Source organism: Rhinolophus sinicus, chromosome X, assembly GCF_036562045.2.
Source record: "Rhinolophus sinicus isolate RSC01 chromosome X, ASM3656204v1, whole genome shotgun sequence".
NCBI lineage: Eukaryota > Metazoa > Chordata > Mammalia > Chiroptera > Rhinolophidae > Rhinolophus > Rhinolophus sinicus.
The window spans coordinates 33,600,857-33,617,871 of NC_133768.1; the positions used below are offsets into that span (position 1 = coordinate 33,600,857).

The following is a 17,015-nucleotide window of genomic DNA, read 5'->3' on the forward strand; positions in this document are numbered from 1 at the left end:
ACACAAGTGTTACATTATCTCTCTATCTCTTTAGAAATTTCAGTTTCAATTTTAAAAATCCAAAAGGGAGAGTGGTATGTGGGAAACTATGTGATAATGAGTCATCTGAATTATGGCAGCAGAAGACCCTTTGGAGGATGGTGGAAAACCCTGCCTAATATTTAATTCTGTCAGACTGAGGGCCAGAAGAGGGGGAAAAGCGTTTATGAGAACCACATCTGTGCCGCTCGGTTAAACTCAAGGACCTACTAGTCAACATATTTTCTTCTATTTAAAGGCCTGTGGCACTTAAGGTGGAACTAGGGGTAGCATGCTTAGGAGGGGGCCACAAGAAGGCGTTCCGCAGAAACCCATTTCCTCCCATTCCACATCCACTGCAGAGTCCTGAGGGTCACCCCGACCCCAGGCCGATAATGTCATAGCATGTCCTTGGGCACGCCCAGATTGCACCCAGCACAAATACCCCGGATTCCCTAGGAGAGCCGTTCTTGATCCCCAGGGTCCCCTGGCTTTGGGGGGAGGCAGCACCGCGCTGGAGGTCAGTGGCCCTGAGCCGTTGGGCGCCCCACGGGAAGAAACTAGGGGCCTAATGTAGCCTTTGTAACGGACGGCCAGGGTCCCAGGACCGTGCGCAACCACCCGCTCAAGTTCAGCGAGCGATGGTCTCATTGTTTCCTAACCACGTGGGGGGAGGGGCGGGGACGCGCGCAGGAGCGCGCTTGCGTCTGGGGGTGACACAGGTGGGACTATTGCGTTTCTAGGCGGCGCCCCTACTGCCTAGGTAACCGCGTTATAAAGTATCCGGCTACGAGGACGCGCCTTCAGCTCCCCTCCGCCCTCAACCTGGTCACCATCCTATCCTCCTTCCTCCTGTCTCTCCCTCCTCTTTCCGTTCTGTCCTCCTCCCTTCCCCCTCTTCCCTCCTCCCTTCCCCATCATCTCCCCATTACCCCCAACCCCCGCATTCCGAGCACTCTAAGCCACAGTTTCCTACTCCACAAAATGGCCACCGCGCCCGACACCTGCGGTCACGTGATCCGCCACCCTCTGGGCTTCGGGCCTCTTTTTGCCTAACTCCGATTTCGAGGAAGCTGCCCGCGGAAGATCGAGGGCTTAGTTTGGAGAAATCTCACATCTTCAAGTCCGGGGACTTTGAAAGGAGAGGGAGAAGGCGCGCGCTAAAGAGAAAGGAACAGCAAAAACCGAGGGTGTAGGGTAAAGAAAGGGGAAAGAGGCCTAAGTTAAATTTTAAGGCTTCTTAGCTGGCGAAAAGCGAGTTCTCGCGAGATCTCGGAACTTAAAGACTTAGGCTAGGGTATTAGTGGAGAACAGGGGAAAAGAAGCTCAAGCGAACTAGGACAGCGTTTGGCGCTCTAGGATAGGACGACGAGCCGGGGACTGGACTCACTAGGAAGTCCCGCGAGGTTAGCACTGAATAAGCGCGCAGTAGCTAGGCAGAAGTGGTAACGGCAGGGGGAGTGCGGGAGTGAGAGGGAGGGTACACGTCTTACGTGCTGACGTAGCAGTCTTTCGAGTGGCTATATTAGATCCGTGGTCGTGCCGTCAGCTCCAGAGCCGCAGTTCTCCCGTGAGAGGACCATCGCGGTGAATCAAACACACTCGCTCAGCAGCGGAAGACTCCGAGTTCTCGGTACTCTTCAGGGATGAGTCATGTGGCGGTGGAAAATGCGCTCGGGCTGGACCAGCAGGTGAGTTGCAAGGAGCCCACCGGGCTGCAAGAATCTCTTCCCCTGACCTAGCCTGGCTTATGGCGTAGCGCTGACTGACATCCTTAGTTCCCATTTTCTGTGTACGTCGGACTGGCGAGTGTCAATGGCCCGGGGGTATGGAGGGACAGGGAGGTGGATGGAATGCTGGTTGTGGCTGTCGCCCGAGCCGGGGCTCCGATTTGGCTCCGGTATTGTCCCCGGGCAGAGCACAATGGCGGCTTTTGTGTGTGCGTGCGCAGGCGGGCGGAGGAGGGGTAGGGGGTGCGCGCGCTGTCGCGGATACGCGCACGCGCGAATCTCGACTGACTAGTGACCCATGGGTGGTGGAGGTGTACGTTGCGCGAATGGAGACTTTTTCGTCTCAAGGGCTTCGGCCCTCAATTCGCGCGCAGCCGGGATTCCTGTGCTGGAGACCTGGCGGCGTTTGTGTGTGTGTGTGTGTGTGTGTGTGTGTGTGTGTGTGCGCGCGCGCGCGCACGGAGGAATGCGGCCCTGGAATGTGGGAGGGGGCGGCGCGGGGGGCAGCCTGCGCTCGGGGTAATGGCGGCGGCCTCCTTTGTGTGGTACTGGGTGGCGCTGCGGCCCACTAGCGGGAGAGGCCCGACCAGCGGGCCACTGGCCGGCGAGCGTCTGGGAAAGAGGGCGGAATGGGCATCTTGTTCCTCTGGGGTTTCCTTCCGCAGGCCTTCTCGCTCCAGCCCAGTTTCCGCAGGCCAGGCGCTGCGGCCCCGGAGGCCGCGCTTCCGGAGTGGAAAGTTTTGTGACGCAGAATTTTCGGGGAGGGCGGGGAGTAATGGGCCGTTGCGTTCGCGGTGGCGCTGGGCTCTAGAGATGGTTAAGGACCTGGAGCAGCCCTTTCCTCCGTACTTGCTCCAGATAGTCACTGGCAATTTAGCCGATGGCCACGCGTTGTTTTTTTTGGGGGGATGGGTACCATGGGCTGTATGAGTGTCTTTATGTTATGTGACGTTTGACCCAGGAATTGCCCAGAAGAAAAAAATACCCCGAATATGACTTGGGGGAAAAACAAAAAGTTTTGTTGACTTGTTGCTATTCGTGGAATAAAATTCAGAAATAGGTCGACTAGGTATGTTGTCTTAACTGGAATCCCCCTCTTACAAGGGTGTGGGAGTAGAGGAGAGGAGAAAGTGTGAGCTGAGAGATGAGGGGTTATGGGCTTTAGTGGCAGGAAGTCTGCACATCTATCTGCTGCAACAGTGACACCACGCTTCAGATAAGCTGTGGAGTGTTTGGAGTCTTTAAGTAAACTGCCTACCACCACGAACTCCGGAATAATTGTGAAGTGACGTTTAGTGACACAAATTGATAGATTTTAAAGTAATCATATAATACTTTTAGGGATTTAACGATGTTTCTTGGGAGCGTTTTTTTCCATTAATGAATCAATTATAGTACTCCAAATTGCTCACGCGTCATTATGTCGAATGGAGCACAGACAAAAAAAATTGGTGTCAGGAGCACAGGCTGTCCCCAACTTGAACTTTTTCCACATAAGTAATGCTGTTTTTTTAAGATTCTAGGCAGGAATTAACTTTATTTAAATTTGTAATCGTTGTAATTCGAAAGGATATGCAGTCCTTAGAATTCAGCAACATTCACAACTGAGAAAATTCCAACAGTGTAATTCTAACAATTTACAGTAGCCTTTAAAGTTGCTTTTTAATTAATGTTAAGTGTAACATTAATAAAACTTGTAATGAATGCAAAAGAGTTTTTGTTCCTATTGTGCTTTAAAGTATCAGTGTGATGAGAAACTACTGCAGAGAGAAAGCCTGGCAGCGTTTTTTTTGCTAACAGAAATTACTGAAATAAGGCGCCTAAGTCTTAGGTTATTTTTTTTTTTCTTTAAGACAGCATCTGCTTCCAATTTTCAGTGACTCCATTGATGATACAAAAAGTATCATTTTGAGCTTTAACAGAGGCATTATGCTATAGCATATCAGTTTTGTAGACAGCTGGCAAGAGTACTGTGTGACTTAATTTTTTGTGCTTTTTAAAATATTCTGGTACATACTTTTTACCCCCCTATTGCTTGTAAGTAGTTCCTGGTTAGTCATTACAGAATATGATGAAGATTTGTAGAATTGTTGAGGCTTTGAGCTACCAGTGTAAGGGGATAAGTAGAAATGGAGATGAAAGGCAGTAAAAAATTTCCTAGTATTTAAGCATTGAATGCCAGTTGTGCCATGAAAATGGGAGAATAAATAGGTACGTACTTCACAGGGTTGTGCTTAACATAGTGCTCAGTAAGTGGTGGATACATTATTAATATTTAATATTTTTAAGAGTGCTACCCTAATTCAAAATACTTGTGCAATATTTAGGGATAAAGAAATTAATTTTCTGACATTTTTCAGGTGTATTTTGTACAAGGTTTAAAATCCAAATAGAAAGTTCCATTGTTCAATATGATTGGAGCTAAAATTAATCCTTTGTCTATTTGACATTTTAAAATAATTTTAATTTCTTGAGCTTTTATTATGGAAAATGTTACAGGGGAAATTCATTTTGAATGAATGAATTCAATTTGGGCCCAGTTTCTACTGGATATCACCAGCATTTTGGTGTGCTGCCAATATGTGCAGTAATACTGGTTTACATTTGTTTAAAACTATATTGTCTTCAAAGCACTTTCTTTAGTCACATTTCTCATTAAGGGTTTCACATCAACCCCTTGAGGCAGGCAGAGCAGCTAGTGCTATTAAATGCTAGCGGGCAGACTAGTTTTAGTTTTCTCTTAGTGTAATATTTCAGCGTCCGGGCTGCTAACCATTTAACTCTCTTCTAGTTTGCTGGCCTAGACCTGAACTCTTCAGATAACCAGAGTGGAGGAAGTACAGCCAGCAGTAAGTAAAACATTTTACGGAGTTATTGAATACTAGAGCTTTAATATAATACTTCGTTGGACTTTAAAATTTAAGAATTTCCCCTCCAATTTATAGGCAGCATTATATAGGATTATGTAGTAGTGATCAATCTAAAGTATTGTGACCTTTTGGTAATAAAAGGATTAGTTTTCTTGAGTAAAAACAATAATTTTTAAAAACCTATACTACACACAAATTAGAAGAGTTTGTCTATGAATCCTGAGCCCAGCTTAGTGGTGGTGGGGTTGTGTCTATCCCTGTTAGAGTGCATCTATCAGATTCACTCAACAAAGGGAACATTCACATTCAATTGTTACGACTACCCCTTTTCCATGAAGAACACGCAACTAATAGAGCAAAGCTATATTCAATCTTGGGGTAGTGGTTAGGTTTTAAATGGCATGTCTTATCATTCTTTTGAAAAGAAGTTAATATGTAAAAGTTTATTCCGCCCCGCCCCCTGAGGTTTTTTGAGACTTGTTAGAGATCAGTATTAAGGTGTAGGGGATCTTGGTGGTTATTTGGCAATAGATTTGCTTCAGCTCAGCTCTAAAAAAATAATAAAAGGTGGGTATGGGCTGTAGGATTTGAACACTTCAAGCACTGTTACGTAGTAAAGGACATGCCTTCATTTTTAGGCGAGAAGGGCTTCACTGGGCACATAGTTACTTGCTATTTGTTTAAATTTCACTGTATTTGTCATGCTAAGAATCTTAGGAATTGATCATCCTAATAAAGATCTCTACTATGTAATTCAAGCCAGAAGGGAAAAAGAAAAGTTAAATTGCAGATTTACTAGTAATAAAGTGAGTTGACTTTTCTTTATTTGGTGGATCTGCATTATTTACTTTTGCCTTCTCATCCATTTTCTAGGCTGTATTCTTAACTGCATATAGAGCAACAGTTGACTTTCCTTAAATTCAGCAAGCCCCAAATTAAAACTCCCAATTTATTGAAAACATTTCCCCTTTTCAACTTTTCCACATTCTGTTTTGGAATTTACCAGGATAGAAACAAAAAAGCATCTTAGTGGCCAATTGTGTGTTTTATTACATAGTAGTGTTTTAGGTTGTAGTAATACTTAAGTTGTAACTATTTTGTTAGCTTATAATGTCTGAAATCATAGCAGGCCTTTAAAGTAATTGTATCAGATTAACCACTAGTGGCAAGTTAAATGTATTTATTTGTAGACTTCAACTATTAAGTTCCAAGTCAAATTTTTGTTTGCCAAACTTGTTTTCCACCCCTTTTAAATCACCTAATTAAAGTAAAACTGGATTCATTTCCCCCCCTCAATGTCCAAGTAAGTTGTTAGACAAAGACTGGAGGTTAAAATTTTTCCAGGACCCTGTTTTAATAGCACAAGCTTTGGTAAGCTTTAACTTGGAGGTTTTTAACATTTGATTTTATTATTTTTTTAGAAGGGCGCTATATTCCTCCTCACTTAAGGAACAGAGAAGCCACTAGAGGTAAGTCCTCTGAGCAATTTGTAGACCTAATTCTTGCTGAGTTTAGAAATTGGAGCCTAGGGAAAATGAGGCACCTTGGGAAGTCTGTAATCATTGTGCTCTTCTCTGCTGTCAGCTGGTTCAAATATTAGGACTTAATTTGGGAAAAAGTCATCTAATCACACAGTGGAAAATTCTGCATTTCGCATCATACTCTTCTGAGGCCAAGGGCATGGTGTTGTATAATTTAACTAGTCTCATGCTTAGTCTGTGTTTGTAATCATTCACGGCATGATTTCAATTTGAAAAAGGTGAGTGGGCACCCACTATGTAAGCCAAACTGCATGGTGATTAACTTGTCTTGCAGAGGAGCCAAAACGAAGATGGAGTTATTGTGGATTAGTTAACAGGGTATCTAGCATTGGGCACACACCCAATAAGTTTGGAGTGATTCTCTGGTTTCATTTCCTTGCCTTAACTACTTCAATTGAAAGGCTTTATCTAAAAGGTATCACAACACCTGGTCTTTTCCCATTTCGTTTGTAAGGTAGTGATAGAAAACTAGTAGATGTCTCATCATGGGACAGCTGTTCAGGTGCTGTGTATTCCATAAAATAGGTGATCTGAAATTTGGAGGCAAGGGGCAGGTCAGGAAAACTAACCTTCAGGGGGAGGGAAGGTACTGGATAAAGAAGGTAGGATTGAAAGGGTGGAAAAAGAGTCCACAGGAGCATGTGGTTTGCTGTCATTCCTCCACATCCATATATAGTGTATCCTGGCAATACATGGATATACAATCTGTATTTCTTTAATATAATATCAGTTTGTCTTTATCATCATGGGTGTTCTCATTATTTTCTTAGACTGTACTAGCTGGAATTGACCTCCATGTATATTTAGTGCTCCCTGCACCTTTGTTGCAGTGGCAGAAGTCAAAGGAAGAGGCAGTGTCAGGTTTTAGAGCTGAAAGAGATCTTAGAAATCTAACTCAACTCTTTATTGATAGCTAAGGCTGTTGGTCACCAGACTGGCTAATAACAGAATGAAAGTAACTTAAATAACTTGTAAATTATCTGTTTAATAAAGTGTCACTGAAGCTGATTACATCCTCTACTTGTCTTTAAACCATGCCTGTCTGACTAATTTATACTTTTGTCATATTCCCTCTTACTGAATGTTTATAGCTGTTCCAACTAAGAGTGAGTAGAGAGGAGGATTTTCCTTTCTTCTAGGTATTTTTGATTCTCACCTGACAGTGTATATTTCATGTGAACAGAACATTATTCTTAAACTTTTTGCTATTGAAACTGAAAAATACTGCATTAAACCAAGTAATCTGACACTCTTAAGAAGAATTTTAAGTGACTATCACCTAAGAAACATTGAAATGGTGGTAACTGGTTCCTAGTAAACTCATTCATACCTGTTAAGTGAATGGAAATTAAATTTTGATGGTAATAAACAATACCATAATCATTGCATTACAGGCAAAGCTATTGACTTTTTGGAGGTGGTATTCATTCAGAACATTTTTAGATTGTCAGATTGCTTGGTTTAGTATACAGTACTTTTTAGTGGAGAGAATGAAAGATATAAAACATTTTGTGTGCTGATGTAAATCAGCTCTAAATTTTGGTTCTCTTTAGTGCCACGATGGGACTTATTTCCATTATCTTTCCAGTCCACATAGATAAGATAAAGTTGGTGGAGGGCTTTCAAATTTGGAAACATAAGTATTATGTCAAGGTATTGTCAATTTCTAATTAATACAGTAAAATGTTTTGTTTTTTTTTTAATTGAAGGATTCTACGATAAAGACAGTTCAGGGTGGAGTGCTAATAAAGATAAGGATGCATATAGCAGTTTTGGATCTCGTAGTGATACAAGAGGGAAGTCTAGTTTCTTCAGTGATCGTGGAAGTGGGTCAAGGGGAAGGTAAGTGATTTCTTATCTTCTTGTCTTGCGTTTGTACAGTATTGCAATTTAGGAATTGGTCTTTAATTTGATAAGTCCTCATCTTTGTACCCTGATCATTAAGCATGATATTTTGCCCCTTAATAGACCACCTATTTGGATATTAAGCATTATGTCTGTTTAATCATACTATCATTGCTGTAAGAGGTCTTTACTAAATTGAACTTGTTACATAGGTAGAAATTAGATGAGAACAAGAACATGCCCTTTGGCATAGATGAAATCAGTTATTTTTATATTCCTCTAATTTTAGATATTCATTTTTAAAAAGTAAGTGTATCTGGTGAATGGCCTAATTTGATTGAGATTTTTGTGGATATTCTATGACAATTTTTAAACACCTTATATTTTTGATTATACAAGTGTGGTGAACTGACCTCACGCACCTAATAGCTGTGGTTAGTCCTGTGTGTCCTGGTTTTTCGCAAACAGGCCTAAAACTCTAAAAACATCTTAATTCAGGTAAGGATTATTTTCTACCTTTTATCCAAAGTCTGTCACACAGGTAAATTGTCCTTTAAATGACATCCTGGTATAACCAGGACAATTCATAATTTGGTGTGCCATTTTCTTTTCCCTACCACTGAAGATAAGTAGATGAGAACTTTATATAAAGGTGTAAGTTATGTGCTGATTTCAAAATATATAAAGACTTGATTCTTAATTTCAGCATGTGTGAGGCCTGTGTAGGCTGTATAATTTTATAGAAATAAAGATACTGATTTTAGAAAATAAAGTTAATGTAAATGATACATACAATCTGGCTAATTAGAGGGCCTTGTTTGTCAAATAAAAATAAGCCAGAATTGGATTGTTGACATGTCCCTGAAGTTAGCCATAATGAATAATTCAACTTCTCCAAGTACTGTTCTAGAGTAGTGGTAGGAATTTGATAATGGTTAAATGATATGATTCTGATTAATTGCTTGTGCTGTTCAGGTTTGATGATCGTGGACGGAGTGACTATGACGGCATTGGCAGCCGTGGTGACAGAAGTGGCTTTGGCAAATTTGAACGTGGTGGAAATAGTCGCTGGTGTGACAAATCAGATGAAGATGATTGGTCAAAACCACTCCCACCAAGTGAACGTTTGGAACAGTAAGTTTCTGAAATGTAAGTTCCTTGTGAATGCAGCCTTCTTAGCTGGTATAACAAATCTACCAATCTTTTGATTTCAGGGAACTCTTTTCTGGAGGCAATACTGGAATTAACTTTGAGAAATATGATGATATTCCAGTTGAGGCAACAGGCAACAACTGTCCTCCACACATTGAAAGTGTAAGTATTTTTGCTTGATCTTTTAAGATGGAGGGAAGTGTAAATGTTTTCACAGCACTTGAAAATGAGATGGGCTTCCTAAAGGCATGTGTAGACCATGCCTACTTTAACAATTTTAAAGTTACTTTAAAAACCAGCCTCATTAGCTTGTGGAAAGGGAGAGGTTGAGCTCAGAATCACCATTAATACAAAATAGGAAATGGGTTAAACATAGGAGGAACCCGAAACTTCTCCAGTGTAGATTAAGCCTACAGGGTTTTTTTTTTCCCCTCTTTTCAAAACGTAGCATAATTTTTACTTAAAGCAACTGTAAACTAAAGTACAAATCAGCTATTGGTTGTTTTTTCCCCCATTGTATTAGTATAAGACAAAAATGGCTCCAGATAGCATTTCTAGCTATTTAACTTTGTTGAATTTCTTGACAGTTCAGTGATGTTGAGATGGGAGAAATTATTATGGGAAACATTGAGCTTACTCGTTATACTCGCCCAACTCCCGTGCAAAAGCATGCTATTCCTATTATCAAAGACAAAAGAGACTTGATGGCTTGTGCCCAGACAGGTAAGTTCACTTGATAAAAGTAAAGGAGGGGGATAAGATAGCCTGTGATCCATAGGAATATGGCCAGGGGAAAGGTGCCTCCATGGGTAAAGTAGCACCTCTCATACTTTGGGAATGAGGGGTAGTTGTTAGCCTCTGAATTCAGTACAAGCCTTACTATATCTGAGTTTGACCAGTTTGAAACAGGGTGGCAAAATACCCCCAACAAAAACACATAGCATTTGAATCATTTGGTATCTTTCATTCCCTATGGAAGAGTGAGAATGTTATCCTTTATACACTATCAATATATACCTATAGGGAAGTGTTAGAAATTGAAATTGACACCACTTTTGAGGCAAAATTCCTGCTTTCTTTACAAACACAAATGCAAAGAAGTGAATACTGCATTGTTACCAGAGTTTGGTACACTTTTCCTGTAAAGGAACAAAATAAACATTTTCTTATGGGGTATGTGGCCTCTGCAACTACTCAAGTAAATGATTGAGAAGAAGTTGTATTCCAGTAAATTTTTATCTACAAAAATAGTATGGGCCTTGGTTTTTAACTTAGCCGTTCATTTTTAGAAAATTTATTTAGGTGTAAAGTAAAAATACTCAGTAATAGGGCCGTTATAATATATTGTCATCTACCAATACGGTTTTTCTGTAGTTGAATAAATGTACATTCTCTTAAACAGGGTCTGGAAAAACTGCAGCATTTCTTTTGCCCATCTTGAGTCAGATTTATTCGGATGGCCCAGGCGAGGCCTTGAGGGCCATGAAGGTAACTATTTATAAAATGGGAAGTTATTGGATCTCCATGTAGATAGCTGTAGAGAGCTTTCTAAATGACACTTAAGACTTACTCCAATCTTTTTAATGGAAAACAGTTTTCAAGTGCAATCTGTAAATTACAGAGGGAATTATAATGAATTTTTTAAAGAGGATGTTAAGAGTTTAATTTATAAATTAATTTCTTAGGAAAATGGAAGGTATGGGCGTCGCAAACAATACCCAATCTCCTTGGTATTAGCACCGACTAGAGAATTGGCAGTACAGATCTATGAGGAAGCCAGGAAGGTAAGTATGCATTAAAGTGATTGGCTTTCTCATTGATTCTAGTGAAATGTTTTATGCTCATGTAAAAGTCTCAGCCTTGAAGTTGATGAAATTTCTTTGCTTATAGTTTTCATACCGATCTAGAGTTCGTCCTTGTGTGGTTTATGGTGGTGCTGATATTGGTCAGCAGATTCGAGACTTAGAACGTGGATGCCACTTACTAGTCGCCACTCCAGGACGTCTAGTGGATATGATGGAAAGAGGAAAGATTGGATTAGACTTCTGCAAGTATGTTAATTTTTAAATGTCTGAAGACTGCATTGTTTTTAAAAAATTACTGGCCATTAGTTTTGTAGTACTTAATTGGCATTGTCTAAAATTTAAGTTTTAGAAGTGGTTTATTTTAATCTTAAAACTTACAAAAGTTTGCTCGTTGTAATTTTAGTGTTGAAAATCAGTGACTTTTTGTAGACGCTGAGAAGGACCAGTCTGTGGGACAGAGTCAAGTAGTAATAGCTAATTTGGCTGTGTGATCTTGGATGATTTATTTAGTGGCAAAAATCCTTGGGCTGTGTCTTGTGTACATGTATCAAATTTGTGTGATGTGAGGTTTTTAATTACCTGAATGAATATATAATTATACTTATCTAGATAACAGCTATACTAAAACTCTTCTCAAATTCTAAACTGAATTTTTGTTCATGACAGATACTTGGTGTTGGATGAAGCTGATCGGATGTTGGATATGGGGTTTGAACCTCAGATACGTAGAATAGTTGAACAAGATACAATGCCGCCAAAGGGAGTTCGCCACACTATGATGTTTAGTGCTACTTTCCCTAAGGAAATACAGGTATTGTTTACTGCAAACTTGATTTACTTAGGAATTTGCGTATCTTAGTAGATAATAAAAAAAAATTTTCTTTCAGATGCTTGCTCGTGATTTCTTGGATGAATATATCTTTTTGGCTGTAGGAAGAGTTGGCTCTACCTCTGAGAACATCACACAGAAAGTAGTTTGGGTGGAAGAGTCAGACAAACGGTCATTTTTGCTTGACCTTCTAAATGCAACAGGTAAAATTATGAATAATTTTAGCGTTACTCTGGTGGCATGTAAGTAATGAGAATCCATTTGGTTCATCTTTACTAAATACAAAGAGAACCTGCCCCTATTAGTGACAAAAACCTTGTAATTTCTCAAATTTAGGCAAGGATTCACTCACCTTAGTGTTTGTGGAGACCAAAAAGGGTGCAGATTCTCTGGAGGATTTCTTATACCATGAAGGATATGCTTGTACCAGTATCCATGGAGACCGATCTCAGAGAGATAGAGAAGAGGCCCTTCACCAGTTCCGCTCAGGAAAAAGTCCAATTCTAGTGGCTACAGCAGTATGTATAATCTTGTTTTCATGTTGAACTATTGGTTTTAAGTGGGCCGTGTATAACACAAGTTTATCTTGCAGGTAGCAGCAAGAGGACTGGACATTTCAAATGTAAAACATGTTATCAATTTTGACTTGCCAAGTGATATTGAAGAATATGTACATCGCATTGGCCGTACAGGACGTGTAGGAAACCTTGGTAAGTGTTTGGTTACTTGATGGTCTGGTTGTTTACATTTTTTCAATATGATGCATGCAGCAAAGAACTTTTCAGGATCTTAAACTATAAGAACTCTATTTCCAAGGAATGCAGTTAAAATATATTTCAGCAGTAGAAGTGACAGAAAAGTCAGGTTTTGTTACAAAGAACTTTGAGTTGGTTAAATAGCAAATTGTCAGCTTTTCCCTCTAGTTCTCTACTTAATATTCTGCTTAGGAAAGTAAGAGAATACTATGCTACTTTAGTATAGAAGACCTTAATTTATGTACTTATTGAAACTTTTAGGTCTTGCCACCTCCTTCTTTAATGAGAGGAACGTAAACATCACCAAGGATTTGTTGGATCTTCTTGTTGAAGCTAAACAAGAAGTGCCATCTTGGTTAGAAAACATGGCGTATGAACACCACTACAAGGGTAGTAGTCGTGGACGATCTAAGAGGTGAGATACAGATGGTGTATAATGAGGGGGGGGTGGGTGCTTTGTCCAAGCTTAAGTTTAAGTAGCTTAACTTTCTTAGGCTGCCCAGATCTTTGGGGTAAAGGAGATATTATTAAAAAGGATAACACTAAGTTAGTGACAGACTTTCATGGCGAAGGACTTTTGAGGCACTATTAGGGAAAATAGGGCTGGATGGGAAATTGATTGAATTGAAAACTCAGAAATGGGCGGTTGGGAAGTTTTAGCAAGAATTCTGGGTTATTTAGTGGGATTTCATCTTCATGTGAACCAATACACGTTTTTGTCCTCACAGTAGTCGATTCAGTGGAGGGTTCGGTGCCAGAGACTATCGACAGAGTAGTGGCGCCAGCAGTTCCAGCTTCAGCAGCAGCCGCGCCAGCAGCAGCCGCAGTGGTGGAGGCGGCCACGGCAGCAGCAGAGGGTTTGGCGGCGGAGGTAATGTTCGTTTTCAACCTTGGGTCTTTGGGAAGGAAGGGTGTTTTCATTGGAGTCATCTTTTTCAAAGCCTAATTGAAAACATTGAAGTTCAACCCTGTAGATTGCTTTTCGTAATTTTACATCGAAGTACTTAAAGAAGGGAAAGACTGTATTTAGCAATGGATGACTTAATTAATTTCTCTTTTTATTCTCTCATTAGGTGGCTATGGAGGCTTTTACAACAGTGATGGATATGGAGGAAATTATAACTCCCAGGGGGTTGACTGGTGGGGTAACTGAACCTGCTTTGCAGTAGGTCACCCTGCCAAACAAGCTAATATGGAAACCACATGTAACTTAGCCAGACTATACCTTGTGTAGCTTCAAGAACTCGCAGTACATTACCAGCTGTGATTCTCCACTGAAATTTTTTTTTTAAGGGAGCTCAAGGTCACATGAAGACATGAAAGGAACAATCAGCAGCCCTGTTCTGAAGGTGGTTTGAAGACTTCATTGCTGTAGTTTGGATTAACTCCCCTCCCGCCAACCCCCATCCCAAACTGCATTTATAATTTTGTGACTGAGGATCATTTGTTTGTTAATGTACTGTGCCTTTAACTTTAGACAACTTTTTATTTTGATGTCCTGTTGGCTCAGTAATGCTCAAGATATCAATTGTTTTGACAAAATAAATTTACTGAACTTGGGCTAAAATCAAACCTTGGCACACAGGTGTGATACAACTTAACAGGAATCATCGATTCATCCATAAATATTATAAGGAAAATACTTACGTGGTAGCCTGCATTAAGGCTTTTTGATACTTGCAGATTGGGGAAAAACAAACAACAAACGTCTTGCAGCATATTCAATGGAATTAGTTTCTAATGTGGCAAACTGTATCAAGTTAAAGTTCTGATTTGCTCACTCTATCCTGGATAGGTATTTAGAACCTGATAGTCTTTAAACAAGCCATTCCAGTCATGATGAGGTGATGTATGAGTACATGCATACATTCAAAGCACTGTTTTCAAAGTTAATGCAAGTAAATACAGCAATTCCTCTTTCAATGTTTAGGCAGATCATTATGAGCTAGCCAAATGTGGGCATATTATTACAGGGAAAGTTTAAAGCTCTGATAACTTGAAATAGGTTTTTAGGAGAATTCATCTACTTAGACTTTTTAAATGCCTGCCATAAATGAAATTGAAATGGTAGAATGGCTGACCACAGCAATGACCAGCCCTCATTAGGGCCCTGGGTGATTTTTGGTCTAATAACGCATGCTAGTGTTGATGTTTTTTGGTCAAGAGGGTATGAACAGGAAGAATTAATGCAGCAGGCTTTATTTTAAATGCCGATTCACATTACTCTGTTCAAGCTGCGTTGATGTTAAACTGGCTTACTATAGACTTTGTAAAAATGGCTCCAGAAGAGTAACAAACTGAAATCTTTGAGATCACACAGGTTGGAAATATGTACATAACTGCACAAGGTGTCAATTCTGCTATACAGTGCAGTTTTAGTCAGTTTTAGTTGCATAGGTTTCCATTGTATTTATAGTCTGTTTATGCTAAATCTGGCCAAAGATGAGCATTGTCCACCACTAAAATGCCTCTGCCACTTTGAATTCTGTGCTAATTTTGTGGCCAGAATGCGGTGATCAAAAAGCTCAATCTTTTTACAGTGGCATAGGAAGACGGCAAAAATTCCTAAAGTGCAATAGATTTTCAAGTGTATTGTGCCTTGTTCTAAAACTTTTATTAAGTAGGTGCACTTGACAGTATTGAGGTCATTTGTTATGGTGCTATTTCAATTAGTCTAGGTTTAGGCCCTTGTACATTTTGCCCATAACTTTTTACAAAATACTTCTTTTATTGCACATTCAGAGAATTTTATATATATGTCTTGTGTGCGTGTCCTTAAACTTCCAATCTTATTTTGTCTCGGAGATTGTTGAACGCAGCTTGTCTAGGAAGGGGGATGGGACTAGATTCTAAAATTTATTTGGGACCATGGGAGTGATAGTTGGGAAGAAAACTATTTGCACACGACAGATTTCTAGATACTTTTTGCTGCTAGTTTTATGTAATATTTATTGAACATTTTGACAAATATTTATTTTTGTAAGCCTAAAAGTGATTCTTTGAAAGTTTAAAGAAACTTGACCAAAAGACAGTACAAAAACACTGGCACTTGAATGTTGAATGTCACCGTATGCGTGAAATTATATATTTCGGGGTAGTGTGAGCTTTTAATGTTAAGTCATATTAAACTCTTAAGTCAAATTAAGCAGACCCGGCATTGGCAGTGTAGCCATAACTTTCTGATGTTAGTGAAAACATAATTGGCGACTTGAAATTATTCATGCCAAGGTTTTGATACACTTGTCTTAAGATAATAATGAAACACTTCAAAACACTGATAACGAAGTGTCCGGATTCTCAGATGTTTGTTGCGTGAGTTTTGTTTAGTTGTGTGTTTTTTTTCCAGTGAATGTCTGGCACATTGCAATCCTCAAACATGTGGTTATCTTTGTTGTATTGGCATAAGTCAGTGACTTGTACATTCAGCAATAGCATTTGAGCAAGTTTTGTCAGTAAGCAATATTTTCAGTTAAAGTTTCAAAAATCATGTAAGAATGGATTTAAACTTGCTGAATGTAAAGATTGAACCTCAAGTCACTGTAGCTTTAGTAATTGCTTATTGTATTAGTTTAGATGCTAGCACTGCATGTGCTGTGCATATTCTGATTTTATTAAAATAAAAAATTGAACGGCACAGTCTCCTTTGTTGTCAATCATGGTTTATTATTAGAGGTGAAAATAAAGTTGTGCTCTTGCCTGAAGATTTGTAAGATGTTATTTTTTGGTTGCTGTCTAGTGCTGATTTTTAAGATGCCTCTTGGAGACTGAATCACTCTGGTACCATAAAGTATTTGTAATACAGTGAGAAGGATTTTTGTAATAGATGGAAAACAAAAGTCCTTATTGATGTACACCATGTGTTACAAATTGGCTTGTACTTTAAGCAGTTTAATGTGGGTGGGAATCTTATTTGAGGCATTTGACATGAAGGATGACTGAATAGTGGAAGAATGAAATCCAGCAAGTGATGGTAAGCAACTTAGGGCTCAAGAATGTATTTGGGGTAAGGGTGATAGAGATGGCATGGGCACGGCCTCCTCCGCCCTTTTTTGCTGACATCCATAACGATACTGGCAACTTGCTGCCAATTAACGGGAAGTGGAATGAGCCGTAACGATAATTTCTAAGAACTTGGGATGAATCAGACAAGGCTAGTCGTGTTTTAGGGGTCAAAAATTGGCTGTTTAATCTGGTTCAACCTAATGAAAAGCATATTGAGCTTTTGTAGGTATGCAGTATGGTAACTAATGAATACTTGGTTCTGGATAGTTAACCCTTTTCAGGGTTAGTCATGATATCAAAGCAGTTTTTAGGGCAGAATTTTGAAACATGCCATACTGGTTTTGGAGATAGGAAAGTGGGGGGGGAGGTATTTGAGTCTGAGTTTGGTCAAAATAAGTGGAAAGGTTAAGATGGCTATATTGGAAAGAGTCAATGTCTGAAGATGGTTCAAATAGAGTGAAATTGGAT

The 17,015-nt window shown here is 39.9% G+C and overlaps 1 protein-coding gene across 2 annotated transcripts; it reads left to right on the forward strand.

Moving 5' to 3' along the window:
* The first annotated feature begins 1,324 nt into the window (after positions 1-1,324).
* On the forward strand, positions 1,325-16,184 carry DDX3X (DEAD-box helicase 3 X-linked). 2 transcript variants are annotated; one of them, XM_019747880.2, is made up of 17 exons: positions 1,325-1,709; positions 4,540-4,597; positions 6,040-6,087; positions 7,869-8,001; positions 8,980-9,138; positions 9,219-9,318; positions 9,744-9,879; positions 10,559-10,644; positions 10,842-10,940; positions 11,047-11,207; positions 11,628-11,772; positions 11,849-11,993; positions 12,127-12,308; positions 12,383-12,500; positions 12,807-12,960; positions 13,274-13,416; positions 13,619-16,184. In XM_019747880.2, the coding sequence occupies exons 1-17, from the start codon at positions 1,665-1,667 to the stop codon at positions 13,696-13,698; spliced, it is 1,992 nt and encodes a 663-aa protein (XP_019603439.1). In that variant the 5' UTR covers positions 1,325-1,664; the 3' UTR covers positions 13,699-16,184. The 2 variants fall into 2 exon arrangements, with proteins under 2 accessions (XP_019603439.1, XP_019603441.1); XM_019747882.2 differs by having other exon boundaries at positions 1,551-1,709; positions 13,277-13,416.
* The last annotated feature ends 831 nt before the right edge of the window (positions 16,185-17,015 follow it).

Excerpts from the sequence above, each read along its gene's own strand:
- DDX3X (XM_019747880.2), top strand. The coding sequence starts at position 1,665 with ATGAGTCATGTGGCGGTGGAAAATGCGCTCGGGCTGGACCAGCAG. Across the intron at positions 1,710-4,539 it reads CGCTCGGGCTGGACCAGCAG|TTTGCTGGCCTAGACCTGAA; the intron begins GTGAGTTGCAAG and ends ACTCTCTTCTAG. Across the intron at positions 11,994-12,126 it reads TGACCTTCTAAATGCAACAG|GCAAGGATTCACTCACCTTA; the intron begins GTAAAATTATGA and ends TCTCAAATTTAG.